A 14,968-nucleotide genomic window follows, 5' to 3' on the forward strand; every position below is an offset into this window, starting at 1 on the left:
ATACACCATGAAGCTGTGTACCACTTCTACAAGGTACACAGATACTCCATAAAGCTGCCTACCACTTCTACAAGGTACACAGATACACCATGAAGCTGTGTACCACTTCTACAAGGTACACAGATACACCATAAAGCTCCCTGCCTTCCACTTCTACAAGGTACATGCGCCACAAATCACTCTGACATGAGACATGTACATTAAGCGCTGAGTGCCCCATGTGCCTCACAGACCATTGAGACATGCTTGTAAGGTATGGCATGCAGTGTGGAGCTGGTCCCCGGTGTGTGTGTGTGAATTCAAGGGGGCAAAACCACTTTCACTGGAACATGACATTAGAGTTATTAAGGTACACACCTTAGAAGCCCGGAAACTATTTAATCCATTTCATCCAGGGTGCCCATCATTTGTAGCGCACGGACCACTTTTACCGGCGCACCGGAAGCTGGTGTGCATGTCTGTGTAGCAGCTAACAATAGCCACACCAGAGTCGAGTCGATCGACAACGGGAGGTAATAATAAATCCATCGCGACCGTCTAACACAGGATATCTTTTCAGAATTAGACGGGATGATTTAGATCGGGAGTTATGATCGTTTTAAGATTTTCGTTTTCGTCAGCTAAACAGGCAGGGGAGATTTTCGATGACGTGTCACTTTTTGACACGTCATCGGATCGGGCAACAAGCGCTCCAAGGCTCTAGAGCGTTGCGAACGGTTTTGTTTTCATTAATCTCCGTCTTGTTTATCAATCTCCGTGTTGGGCACTTTGACCGTGACCTTGAACTTGGGCGGAGAACTCCGGCTTGGACATCCAAGGTGTTATAAGCTGTTAATCCATTGAGACCTGGAACGCATCCATGTCACGTTAGCGTTTAACCACATTAACCATTAACCCATTTTGGGGCGGGAACCCCTTTTGGTGTTTTAAACATTGTTATAATTTAGCTATTGAAAAATAGCAGATCTACAAGCTCATAGCGCGCCACCGAGCGGCGCGCTATGAACTTGTAGATCTGCTATTTTTGAATTTTTTTAAAAATGTGCCTCAAATCTTTCCGAAAATTGTCATGATTTCGAAAACTTTTTTTTTTTAATTTCAGGCCTGAATGGGTTAATAAGGTGACATCACGCACATAACTGTAATTCTCCTGATCTGCCAACACAGCTCTGACCAATTTGGCAGGAGTTAACGAGGAGTGAAACAAAATTATAATTCCAGGCTGAGTGTCGGCCTAAACTGAAGCTAAATCTGAAAGGCTAAAACTGAAAGTGCTCCCTGCCCCGTCTGTCCACCATGGGGTCAAGAGCTTTCAGCCGCTCTGCCCCTCACCTCTGGAACTCTCTCCCCCACCTGATATAAGAAACATGGACTCACCTCATTTCAAACCCACCTCAAAACCCACCTGTTTAGGCAGGCTTATGATTGATCTGTGTTTTCTGCTGCAAGCTATACATTATTGTCTGCTTTTGCTTTTAACTGTGTTTTTAACTTGTTGTACGGCGACCTTGAGTGCCCTGAAAGGTCGCCTTATGAATACAATGTATTAAATCTGCTATGGTTCCAGATATGCTGTAAAGAGGTCTCTAGTATACTTCATTGTATTGTATTGTGGTGCCCTATGCCGGAAATAGCCGGTTTTCGAGCTCAAAACACGGTGCATCTCTATTTTTCTTTTCGTGTGCGTGTGCGTGTGTGTGTACTCCAGGTTATAGAGGTGCTGGTGCGAGCGGAGCAGGGTCTGTTTCGGGAGGTGGTGAAGCACCTGAACCAGGTGGAGGAGCAGGTTCTGGAGAGCCTGGCCTGGAGCGGAGGCTCCCCGCTGTGGGAGAGCCTCCGCCAGGCCAAGGACCGAGTGCCCACCTGCCAGGAGGTCTGTCTGTCTGTCTGTCAAACACTTAAAAACCCATTTTGGGCGGGAACCTCTTTTGGTGTTAGCATCATGTTATGCTTTAGCTATTGAAAAATAGCAGATCTACAAGCTCGTAGCGCGCCACTCGGTGGCGCGCTACGAGCTTGTAGATCTGCTATTTTTTAAAAATCGAAGAACCACTGACATAGAAACAGCTTTTTCAGAAAACTGTCAGGATGTAGAAGACATTTTTAGAATCTGATCTCAGGTCAGAATGGGTTAAAAACCCATTTAGACCTGAGGACGCATCACCTTATAGCTTTTAACCACTAAACCATTATTTTTAAACTTTAGCTGTCGGACAAATAGCAGATCTACAAGCTCATAGCGCGGCACTCGGTGCCGCGCTATGAGCTTGTAGATCTGCTATTTCAGCACAGAAAACCAGCCAATGATGGAACCGCAGAAATTCTGATTTAATTATTAAACTGTTAAGTTTAATTGATTAATTTCTTAACGGCAATTAACGATGAACTATTAACATCCCTAGCTCCTTCACTTATTTTTTTTAATCTTATTTAAAGTTTGTGGTACTAGGCGTTAACCTAAACGATACAACTGTTATTTGTGTGTGCGTGCATGCGTGCGTGCGTGCGTGCGTGCGTGCGTGCGTGCGTGTTATAGGTGATGCCTCCACAGCATCTGGAAGACGGCGATGGCTCGAGCACTTCAGGCAGCGCCCCTCTCACCCCCCTCAGCCATGGGCCTGACCTCACCACCAACAGTATTATCAAAGGTCTGCAACTTTGTAAGGCCCCTTTTCCACCAAAATAACTTTGGTTTTAGAACTGGTACCATTCCACATTCTTGGAAGTAAGGTCCCTTTTCCACTAAAAAGAACTTTGGTTTTAGAACTGGTTCCGTTCCACATTCTTGGAACCTTGGGTGCTTTCACGGAACCGGCGGCCATTTTTTGGTTCCAGTTCTGAACCAACTTTTATGGTTCTGAACCAATTCATGTTTAGTGGAAACACTTTTTTTGTATTATTATCTTTTATTTACTTTTAACATTTCATTTACATAGTTATAAAATGCAACCTATAAATAAATACATTTCCTAACTAAACAACCCCAACCCTTCCCCGACCCTTCCTAGTACAAGAAACTAACAAATGCATGATTTTCTTTTGAAAAGTGGAAACACTCTGAACTGGTTCAATATTAGGAGGGAAAAATAACTGAACCGGTTCAACCCTGGTGGAAAAGGAGCTAAAAGTGTGTTACAGATATTTTGATTATTATAACAAAACCCCTTCAAATCTATACATATACTTTTTCTTTTTTTTTCTCTTTTTTTTTTATCCCACGATTTGCCACCGTGCCCCCTTTATACATATACTTATATATATATATATGTATATATATGACAACTTGAAAATAGCAGATCTAAAAGCTCACAACGCGTCGCTTTGTGAGCTTGTGATGAAATAGGACCTTGTGCATAATGAGTACTTTTACTTTAAGTACATTTTGATACCAGTAGTTGTACTTTTACACGAGTACATTTTTAATACGGAACTTGGACTTGCAAGAGACTATTTCTACACCATGGTATTGATACTTTTCCCTTACTTCTTCCATCGCTGCCCTTTTCCCAGGCGTGTCTCCGTCTCCTACGACCCTGTTCGGTCGCTACAGCTCCCCGCCCGCCGGCACGGCTCGGAGGAGGCTGTTTGTGGACCCGGGGGACGGTACCATATCCACCACCTCCGGCACCACCACGGTAACCACGGTCACCACCATCCCAGCCCGAAGCGGCAACCTGGTCACCACCATCCCAGCCGGACAGACCGTGGTCACCATGGCGACCGCCACTGTCACCGCAAACAACGGCCAGACGGTCACCATACCTGTACAAGGTGAGCGTCGTCTACTCTGGGTTCATCTCAGACCGTCGGTCGCACACTAGGGCATTCACTTCTAGTCATTTTTACTAGTTGACTAGTTTACTAGTCGACTAGTCGACTAGTTGTTTAACCACCTATTTTCTTTTTTGGGAAATAAATATTTGTACATTTAAAAAATGTGTACATTGGTGACTATAACTATAATCTACCTGATCTTGAGGCCTACAAAATCGGGGAAAAAATAAAAACATTAAAAAAAATAAACTTTTTTTTCTTTTTTTCTTATCAACTAGTCAACTAGTACCAGCAAGGCCGACTAGTGGATTTACTAGTTGCTTAATGCCCTATCGCACACCTTACAGCACTTCTCCCTTGCTGGTCAATTTGTACACCTAAAGGTGGCCTTACACTAGCCGATAATCGGGCATTTTTGACGCTCGGGGGGTGCCCCGACCGCTCAAAGCGCGATCGGGATCGGCCCGATCAACATCAAGAATGTTTGATATTTGCTCTGCCCCGCTCCGATTATCCTGTAGTGTGTCAGATTTCAGATTGAAAAAAATCGGCTAGTGTAAGGCCACCTTTAGTGTTAAATCTTTGCTCAGGGATTTGCAATGTAACACAGAGACGCTGAACCCTTTATAGACCCACTAGCAGTCAGCATCTAACCAGCTTCATTAATCCATTTAGGCCTGAAGAAAAAAATGTCTTCTAAATCCTGACAGTTTTCTGAAATACCTATGTTTCTAGGCCTATATCACTCAATATTTCATGTCAAGGACCCCAAAAATGATCTGTAATTGGCCTCCGAGACCCCCCCATCTGAAAATATGTTGTTCCAGGACCCTCCAGAAGCAAAGATTTGAGTTAAAAACGATAAAGATATATTCCAAATTTGAGGCACATTTTCACGATTTTTCAAAAATAGCAGACCTACAAGCTCGTAGCGCGCCACTCGGTGGCGCGCTATGAGCTTGTAGATCTGCTATTTTTCAATAGCTAAAGCATAACATAATGCTAACACCAAAAGGGGTTCCCGCCCAAAATAGGTTAAGGTGCGTTTAAAACCTGAAGAGATATATTTGTTTCCAGTTGCTTCAATCCCTTCACTTTGGTCGCGCAGGTCAGCGTTGATACAAAAAAAAAGGTCCCTTCGCTCGCGTCGCCCACCGATTTGGCTATAGACGCCGTCATTTAACACAAGACGGCTCGCTTCAATATATTTTAACATAATTGCTGCTGCTATATCATTTATGAGTAGCAAAACGAGCTCCTATGTCTTTGCAAAGAGTTTTTTTATATTGTTTTTTCCATCGTTGCGTCCGTGAGTCCCGGCAGTCAGGATGAATAAAACCTAATCTAACAGCCAAAACATGTCCGGGGTTCGGGACAACATCACCGCTGATTGGTTCGTTCGCATTGCCCCGTTAGCGCCGTTCGCGTCGCACCCGTTCGCGCAACTTCTCGTCTTCGCATTGACTTTGTATGTAATCGTGCCACTCTTAACCCATTTAGGCCTGACGTCGAAATTTTAAAAAAAAAGTTTTCTAAATCATGACAATTTTCGGAAAGATTTGAGGCACATTTTAACGATTTTTCAAAAATAGCAGACCTACAAGTTCATAGCGTGCCACTCGGTGGCGCGCTATGAGCTTGTAGATCTGCTATTTTTCAATAGCTAAATTATAACAATGTTTAAAACACCAAAAGGGGTTCCCGCCCCAAAATGGGTTAATGGTTAATGTGGTTAAACGCTAACGTGACATGGATGCGTTCCAGGTCTCAATGGATTAACCCATTTAGGCCTGACGTCGAAATTTAAAAAATGTCCTCTAAATCCTGACAGTTTTCTGAAAAACCATGTCAGTCGTTCTCAAACATATTCATGTCAAGGACCCCAAATATATATGACATTGGCCGCCGACCCCCATCTGAAAATATGTTGTTCCAGTGACCCTCCCAGTAGCAAAGATTTGAGTTAAAAACTCGCTCTGTAACAATATATATTCAAAGATTTCAGGCACATTTTCACGATCTTTCAAAAATAGCAGATCTACAAGCTCATAGCGTGCCACCGAGTGGCGCGCTATGAGCTTGTAGATCTGCTATTTTTCAATAGCTAAATGATGACATCCTCAACAGGAATAGCCAACGAGAGTGGCGGCATCACGTTCATCCCGGTCCAAGTGGTGCAGGCGAGCGGAGCCACTCTGCAGACCATAACGGCCCAGTCTCTGACCGGCACCATCACCGGCCACCCGGTGGCCGTGGCCAGGCGGGCGAAGCCGGCCACGGCTCCACTGAGGAAAGGCTCCCTGTCGCTGTTCTTCAGAAAGGTAATATGAGAGTTGAAGTCATGTGACGTACTGTACAAATAGTATGTACTGTAAATAGAAAGGGAGAACCAAAGCATGGGAGGACACTGTAGCCTAGGCCTCAGCTGTACAATGGCATTGGAAAAAGATTTTAACTTTGATTCATCCTGGAGTTTTGTCACTCTTGACAAAATGTACATAATGTACGCATGCACGCATGCACACAGTACACACACACAGTACACACACACACACACACACACACACACACACACACACAGCAACTGTACAAGAACAAAAGTAGGCTAAGTAAGTGCCTTGGTGAAGAACAGCTCAACAGAAGCTGTGTGAGGGTTAGAGAGCATTTGTTTTATTAACTTTCCCAGCCAGGGATCTGAACGTTGAACAAGGCCAACTCTCTTAGTCTACGTTAGGTTACTGCTACCAATAATTCAATAAGCTGCATACATCTGTAATGTACAGTCGAAGCCCTAAAAAGTCTGCTTTGTGCAACAGCCTTGCTCAAAAAATATTAATAACACGTTTTGGAATATGTTTTTTCTTGTGCAGGTGTACCACCTGGCCAGCGTGCGTCTCAGAGACCTGTGCGTCCAGCTGGACATCTCGTCGGAGCTGCGGAGGAAGATCTGGACGTGTTTCGAGTATTCCCTGGTGCACTGCTGCCAGCTCATGATGGACCGACACCTCGACCAGCTGCTCATGTGCGCCGTCTATGTCATGACCAAGGTACTGCACGCATGCCTGTGCTTTTTGTATAAGCGGCGTGTTCGTAAGAAAGTGTGCCCTGCATCTCATCATGGCTGTTTTGATTGATTGATTGATTGATTGATTGATTGATTGATTGATTGATTGATTGATTGAAAATTGTATTAACAGTTTGCAGAATTACAGTACATTTCAAGCACAAACTCAATACAAAGGCTGTTAACTGTGAGTGGACGACCCAATTAAGCATTACACTTGTTTACAACAGGGTCCACCATGTTCAAATCATCAAAACATTTAGAGACGTACAAATAGACACTTCTATATAGACAAAGAACAGTACAGGAATTCATCATAATGAGACTCAACACGGCAGGGGAATATAATGGACCCTTTTCTACAGCAGACATTTTTGACCTGAGATTAACCCATTTAGACCTGAGATTCTTGAAAAAAATCCATGTTTCTATGTCAGTCGTTTTCATACATTTTCATGTCAAGGACTCCCAAAAATATGTAGTTCCAGGGACCTCCGAAAAGCAAAGATTTAGTTAAAAACGTTCGCTCTGATATATATATATATATTCAAAGATTTGCACCACATTTTCACGATTTTTCAAAAATAGCAGACCTACAAGCTCGTAGCGCGGCACTCGGTGCCGCGCTATGAGCTTGTAGGTCTGCTATTTTTCAATAGCTAAAGTATAACGTAATGCTTAAAACACCAAAAGGGGTTCCCGCCCCAAAATGGGTTAATAACCCTCATTGTAGGTGTGTTTCATTTACTGTGTGCCAGTATGAGGTTAACGGTACAAGAGCAGTCCATGCTAGCACACAGTAAGCACTTGCCCTAGCCTAGCCCCTTAGATAGCACATTATGTAGACTTAGATAGTATTTTAAACAGACTTATAGCTTGTTACGTAGACAGCTCTAGAATTGCACTTTATGTAGTCATAGCACTTTATAGTACACATGTATAATATATTATATAGTATAGTATGTATAGTTAACATAGATACTCCACTGTTACGTTCTTAGTTTACGCATGATTCATGATAACTACTTTTTATATATGTGATGTATGCCATGCTTTTGTTATTGCTTGATGTAAGTCGCTCTGGATTAAGAGCGTCTGCTAAATGCCTAAATTGTAAATTGTAACACACCCACAGTTGAAGTCACTTTCAGCTGAAACTAATGTTGCCCGTCCCAGTGTCCCACTATCTTATCATCAAAAAGGGTCTATCGTGTGTTTGTGTGGGCGCATGCATGTGCGCGTGCGTGCAATGCAGTAGTAGACTTTGTTTAAATGACTGGCTGGTGGCTCTGTCTGGAGTACACAATTCAGACACCAGATGGGGGTGCAGTAGTAGATTTTGTCCCGAGGGGTGGGTGTGGGCGGCGAGCCGGTCTTGTGAGGTGAGATGTAGATGGAGTGGTTGTGTGACAGCAGAAGTCTGCGTGGGGGAACCGCTCCTCAGGCTGGGGTACACAAATGAAACCAGTTAAAGCAGTGTGCCAATGTACCACACTGGTACTGTGTGTGTGCGCGTGCACATGGATGTGCATGTGGGCTGCTGTCTGTCCCATTGTTGATCTGTGCCTCTCTTGCTCATATACGTTCTCTCTCTCCGTAGCCGAGCGTCCATGTTATGTGTCAACTGAATGCATGTGTGACTGTGTGTACATCACGTTGTGTGTAGGTGACCAAAGAGGACAAGTCCTTCCAGGACATAATGAAGTCTTATCGTACACAGCCTCAGGCCAGCAGCTCTGTAAGTATCTTTGATTGATTGATTGATTGATTGATTGACGTTTTTATGTGACGAAAAATGCATATTCATGAACTGTCAAAAAGTCTAAAAGAAGCTTGTCTCGAAATGTCCCTGAGCAACACTTTGAGAACCACTGTTGCAGTGTTGATTTCGTCGTCGACTAAAACTAAGACGAAAAATGTTCGTCAACTACCTTTTTTCACTGATGAAAACGAAATCGAAACGAAGACTAAATATACTGACAATTTCGTCAACAGATAAAAACTAGACTAAAATGTTAGGAAGGGACTAGTGGACAAGAGATCCAGTATATGACATTTTACACTTGGTTGCATGCTGAAAATAGCAGATCTACAAGCTCACAACGTGTCGCAAAGTGTAAAATCTTTCATTACGACGGCATCAAGGCCCACCAAAACACATTTTAGTCGACCAAATTAACTGTAGATTTAGTCGACTAAAATCTTATGATATTTAGTCGACTAAAACTAGACTAACACTAAAACATTCCAGGTGACTAAAATGTGACTGAAACTAAATAAACTATTGAAGAGACTATGACTAAAACTAAAATCATAATTTGCTGCCAAAAACAACACTGCACTGTTGTAGAGCAGGGGTTCTCAACGTTTTTGGCCGGGGACTCCCAAAATGCTTTGGCAACGTCTCGGGACCCCCGCCCCGCCCGACCCCCAATATAAATTGACTGCTACAATAACCTTAATAATAGAGACAATACACCATAAATAAATACTGAAACCAGATATAATCATTAGGGAAGGTGTATGCATGTACTATGTGTACTATATGTAAACTCTTCATTTCCATTTTACAGCCATTCAGTTGCATTAAAAAAAAGGGTGGGGGGGGGGTTAATTTATTTGGGGACCCCCAAAATAATTTGGCGACCCCCCCGAGGGGTCGCGACCCACGGGTTGAGAACCCCTGTTGTAGAGCACCTCTTCCATGTACTGCATATCCTCCTGACGATAAGAAGCAACTCACTGGTGATGCCGTCACTGTGGATAAACAACAGTTACCTCCAGCGTAGCAAGCCAGATCTGTGAAACCCCTAATCCCTATCATCTCGAAAAACCAATCGCAAAAAAAACTGCTTAACCCATTCAGGCTTGACGTCGAAATTAAAAAAAAAGTTTTCTAAATCATGACAATTTTCTGAAAGATTTGAGGCACATTTTTACGGTTTTTCAAAAATAGCAGACCTACAAGCTCGTAGCGCGCCACTCGGTGGCGCGCTATGAGCTTGTAGATCTGCTATTTTTCAATAGCTAAATTATAACATAATGTATGTAACCACCAAAAGGGGTTCCCGCTCAAAATGGGTTCAATTGTAGATTTGGTTTTCTAATCATCCTAAATCATGTATGGAGATTCATCTTTGACAGTGTATTGTGTCAGTGTTTATAGTGCGTGTCAGGGTCTGCTATTTTTCAAAAATAGCAGACCTACAAGCTCGTATGAGCTTGTAGATCTTCTATTTTTCAATAGCTAAATTATAACATTACAACACCAAAAGGGGTTCCTGCCCAAAATGGGTTAACAGCGGGAGACCAATGGCGAGCATCGCTTGAATTCCATTGGCTATCGCTCAATCGCCCACTATCGCCACTAAAGATGAATTATTTTTATCTTTTCGGCCGACGTTCCTCCGCCCACTTTTCGACCATCGCCTGTTCGCCTGATATCGCCTCTATCGCCAGTAGTTGCCTGTAGGGTCCCATTGACAAAAAATAATTCGTCTGGCTGTCGCCCGTTGTTAAAACGTACTGTCGGGCTAATTGCTGTTCCTGTGTGACCCAGGTGTACAGGAGTGTGCTGATCTCGGGGAGAAAGAGGCGCAACTCGAGCAACACAGAGGGCAACAGACAGAGCTCTCCCACTGATGAACCAGGTGAACACAACGTCTCACCGACACATTTTTTTTATTATGACATCTGTTGTTTATAAGTTGAACGGAAGCGACATGGATTTGTTTTACCCAGAGTGTGTTGTAGGGCATTAAGCATAAAAAAAAAACGTTTATTTTTTTTCGATTTTGTAGGCCAGGTAGATTATAGTTATAGTCACCAATGTAGACACCAATGTTTTTAAATGTACAAATATTTATTTCCAAAAAATATAGTTAAAAAGTAGTTAAACAACTAGTCGACTAGTAAACTAGGCAACTAGTCAGCTAGTAAAAATGACTAGAAGTGAAAGCCCTAGTGTGTTGTCAGACCACACTGACTACCGGTATATTGAATAAAGGTGACAAAATCGTAATATTTGCGTTTTTAATAGTGACAACACTAGCCCCATCCTCGTGGCGCGCACTGATGCGTGTTCTTGAAAGCGGGGATTACTATTGTTAGTGCACATACTCCTCCTACAGTGCTGGGGCGGCACCCGTCAGCAGAGCATGTCGAACGGGGAGAGTAGGACTGGGGCTCTACGTCCTCCCGGTTGGGGCTCCTTATTGCAAGTTGAGCCTGTAGAATGCTGCAACAGCATTTATGACTTAAAAGAGGTACAAATACTATATAGAACTATATGCGTGTTGCTACATGTGCACCTTCTCAGCCTATAGGATCATATCAACTTTTAATCTCACAAAAGCCAGCCCAAAACAAAAAAAAACACTATAACTTTGTTCTCTGTCCTTCATCATTAATTTCCTTGGTCCCTCTATCATCGTCTTATTAATTGTCATTGACAAGGAACCGCGTTATATTTCTGTATCTCCAGTGAGCGAAGACAACAGCCCAGTTCCTATGCGTTCCAGTAGCACCCTGCCAGTCCCGCAGCCTGGCAGTGCCCCCACCACTCCCGTCAACAATTCCCCCCAGGTCAACTCCTCCTCTGCACCCTCCCCTCCAGGGGGGGGAGGTATCGAGGAGAGGGGAGACCTCATCCGCTTCTACAACCAGGTCTACATCAAACAGATGCGCACCTTTGCCCTTCGCTACTCGCCCAGTTCACCGTCTACAGGGGTACGTACGTGTGCTGGTGGAGTGTGTGTGTGTGTGTGTGTGCGTGTGGTTGTGTGCGTGTCTGATCTAATTATGATTCATATCCTGTGCATGTATGAATATTGTATAGACCAATTATTTGTTTACAAACATTGGGACTGGGCGCACGGGTGACTGTTTCATGTAATCAATTCCCAACAGATCTCCAAACCTGTTGTTTTGGGGAGCGCTGGTTTCAGTCCATTCAACCTCCTCTTGTGAGTTGGCTAGTGAGATGCACCCTAGGAGACATTTATACTTCAAAGCGCAACAGTGTTGCGCACAGAGAACAGCTGATATACAAGCTCACATCGCATCGCGGATGCGACTATTGTGAGTGTGCGCGACACCATCGCGGGACGAAGCATAAATTATACTTGATGGGCTGCAGGTGCGCGTGCAGCCATGGACAAACAGGCTCTGCTGCCGTGATCATGAGCGCACCTCCCGTTCTTATGACAGCGACTGAAGGTGTGGTTTTGAGGACAACTGTTTTGAATTTCTATTATTGTTCAAACACAACAGAAACCAATGGATTATATATTTCAAGAGTGAGAGAATACAATACAAATCCTAATCATTCTTCCTCCACACTGGGAGAAAAACAGCATCTGAAAGTTTAATGGGGCATTTTTTACACGTGAGTGCAGTTAGAACTTTTCCATTGCATCTTATGAGAGGTATTGTTCTGCTGCCTTTATGCGCGCGCATGCTGTTTCTTATCAGTGTGACGTCGTCTGTTAAGGCGTCTATAGGGCAGTGGTTTGCAACCTATTTTCACCAAGTACCACCTCAGAAAATATTCTCTTTACACTTTTATAGTTCCATTTTAAGCCACTGCGTTGCCACCGTTTAGTTTGTTGTGATCCGTGAACGCATCGTCGGCAGCAGTGGCGGAAGGTTCTTTTTTTCGTTTGGTACTTTATTTACAGTTTGCTAATAAACACAGTGCTCTTTCATTTCACAACGAACACATTCAATTGTTTCAGCATCTTGTTTCAACATTTCAGCATGATCAATGATAAACGGTAAAGAATTAAATTGTTTCAGCAATAATAGCGTAATTGTGGGTGCTTGAGCCCTCAAGCACTCCCGAAGTTGATGCTGTTGGTCGGCAGTGCTCGGCACAAAGCCCGAGCACACGTTCACGCATGAAACAGCGCTCACGTGTCATCATGAACGTGCGCAAGGATAGTCAACGGACCAGAGCTGGCCCAGCGCTGCAATACCAAATTTGGCCACTATGTCCATTTCTCCTCAGGGTTTCCTCCGGGTGCCGTCTCTATTAATATATACTCTAAGGCACCACCAGAGGAGGTCCTTGGTACCACTACATTGGCACACTGCTTTAACTGATTTAATTTGCGTGTTTCAGGTGGAGTCTCCAAAACTGTGCCCGTACCCCAGCCTGAGGAGCGGTTCCCCGCGCAGACTTCTGCTGTCACACAATCACTCCATCTACATCTCGCCTCACAAGACCGGCTCGCCGCCCACACCCACCCCTCGGGACAAGATCTACTACTACATCTGCAGCAGCCCACCCAATGTAAGTAGCAATTCATTTACCGCCAACACCCCCATCTGGTGTCTGAATTGTGTACTCCAGAGCCACCAGTCATTTAACGCTTTGTGTGCCCACACAACACTTTCAAAATAGTGACCAGGGTGCCCAATGTTATTTTTGTAATTTATTTTATTTTTTATGAAAATCACAAAAAAAAAAGAAAATGTTTTTTTTTTTCTCCAAAAACACCCTCAGACGTCCTGGGCACCGCATACGGTAATTCCCAGGATGTCTGTGGACGTCTTGGTCACAAAATGTGTATGGGGACACGTTTAGTTTGGAAGCCGTTTCACCGGTTCCGCAAATGTTATTTAATTCACTCAAAACATACATTTTGTAACCGGGGATCATATCGTTTAGAGAAGTGAGTGGCAAATAAAGCTTATTTTGATCCAAAAAGAAGAATCAGAGATATAGACGGCACAAGCCAGCTGAATTTTAACCGGAGGGTTATGGGCACGTAGAGAACACAGCTTTGAAAATCGGGTTATAATAGAGGCTCAACGGAGCTGGATTTAAAAATCGCATCACTGGTGGTGACGGAGGAGGTCCATACTAGCCGGAGCAATGCTAAAAGGTAAACAGACGGACGGCGCGTTCATATATGGAATAAACAGTTGTCTACGAATATACGCGTAGCTGGCATAATTAGGTCCCAATAGCCTAGCTACGTATATAAGCGTAGATGGCAATAAAATAATTAAAATAGGCGTCAAAAGGCGTTCTCGGCGGGGAGGGCATTTGGAGTTAATTCTAGCAGACACGCACGCACGCACGCCAACAACCTACTGTATGCTAAATCTCTCATGACCTCTGACCCCCCCTAGCGTCTTCAAGAGATCAACAGCATGATCCGCACTGGAGAGACTCCGCCCAGGAAGCGCAGCATGCCTCTGGAGGAGGAGGAGGAGCTATCCCCCAAGAGGGTGTGTCCAGACAACCACTCCGCCCTCCTCCGCAGGCTGCAGGACGTGGCCAATGACCGAAGCTCCAACCACTGAGACACGAGTAGACACACCCACTGAGACACGAGTAGACACACCCACTGAGACACGACCAGACACACCCACTGAGACAGAAAAGCAACTAGACACACCCACTGACACAGAAAAGCAACTAGACACACCCACTGAGACACGACCAGACACACCCACTGACACAGAAAAGCAACTAGACACACCCACTGACACAGAAAAGCAACTAGACACACCCACTGAGACACGACTAGACACACCCACTGACACAGAAAAGCAACTAGACACACCCACTGAGACACGACTAGACACACCCACTGACACAGAAAAGCAACTAGACGCACCCACTGAGACACGACTAGACACACCCACTGACACAGAAAAGCAACTAGACACACCCACTGAGACACGACTAGACACACCCACTGAGACACGACTAGACACACCCACTGAGACACGACAAGACACGCCCACTGAGACACGACTAGACACACCCACTGAGACACGACTAGACACACCCACTGAGACACGACAAGACACACCCACTGAGACACGACTAGACACACCCACTGACACAGAAAAGCAACTAGACACACCCACTGACACAGAAAAGCAACTAGACACACCCACTGACACAGAAAAGCAACTAGACGCACCCACTGAGACACGACCAGACACACCCACTGAGACACGACTAGACACGCCCACTGAGACACGACTAGACCCGCCCACTGAGACACGACTTGACACACCCACTGAGACACGACTAGACCCGCCCACTGAGACACGACTAGACCCGCCCACTGAGACACGACTAGACCCGCCCACCGAGACACGACTTGACGC

At 44.5% G+C, this 14,968-nt stretch overlaps 1 protein-coding gene across 2 annotated transcripts in view; it reads left to right on the plus strand.

The window, feature by feature from the left end:
- rbl2 (retinoblastoma-like 2 (p130)) overlaps positions 1-14,164 on the plus strand; it is a 36,121-nt gene extending 21,957 nt beyond the window's left edge. The window contains exons 13-22 of one of the 2 annotated variants that reach the window (XM_079501885.1): positions 1,709-1,873; positions 2,537-2,660; positions 3,511-3,771; positions 5,902-6,095; positions 6,645-6,821; positions 8,505-8,576; positions 10,398-10,488; positions 11,322-11,566; positions 12,960-13,130; positions 13,976-14,164. In XM_079501885.1, the coding sequence (XP_079358011.1) occupies positions 1,709-1,873; positions 2,537-2,660; positions 3,511-3,771; positions 5,902-6,095; positions 6,645-6,821; positions 8,505-8,576; positions 10,398-10,488; positions 11,322-11,566; positions 12,960-13,130; positions 13,976-14,149 (1,674 nt within the window). In that variant the 3' untranslated portion in view covers positions 14,150-14,164. The remainder of the gene's footprint in view (positions 1-1,708; positions 1,874-2,536; positions 2,661-3,510; positions 3,772-5,901; positions 6,096-6,644; positions 6,822-8,504; positions 8,577-10,397; positions 10,489-11,321; positions 11,567-12,959; positions 13,131-13,975) is intronic. The other variant, XM_079501886.1, reaches the window with a different exon arrangement.
- The last annotated feature ends 804 nt before the right edge of the window (positions 14,165-14,968 follow it).

Source organism: Electrona antarctica (assembly GCF_951216825.1).
Source record: "Electrona antarctica genome assembly, chromosome: 5".
NCBI classification, from domain to species: Eukaryota; Metazoa; Chordata; class Actinopteri; order Myctophiformes; family Myctophidae; genus Electrona; species Electrona antarctica.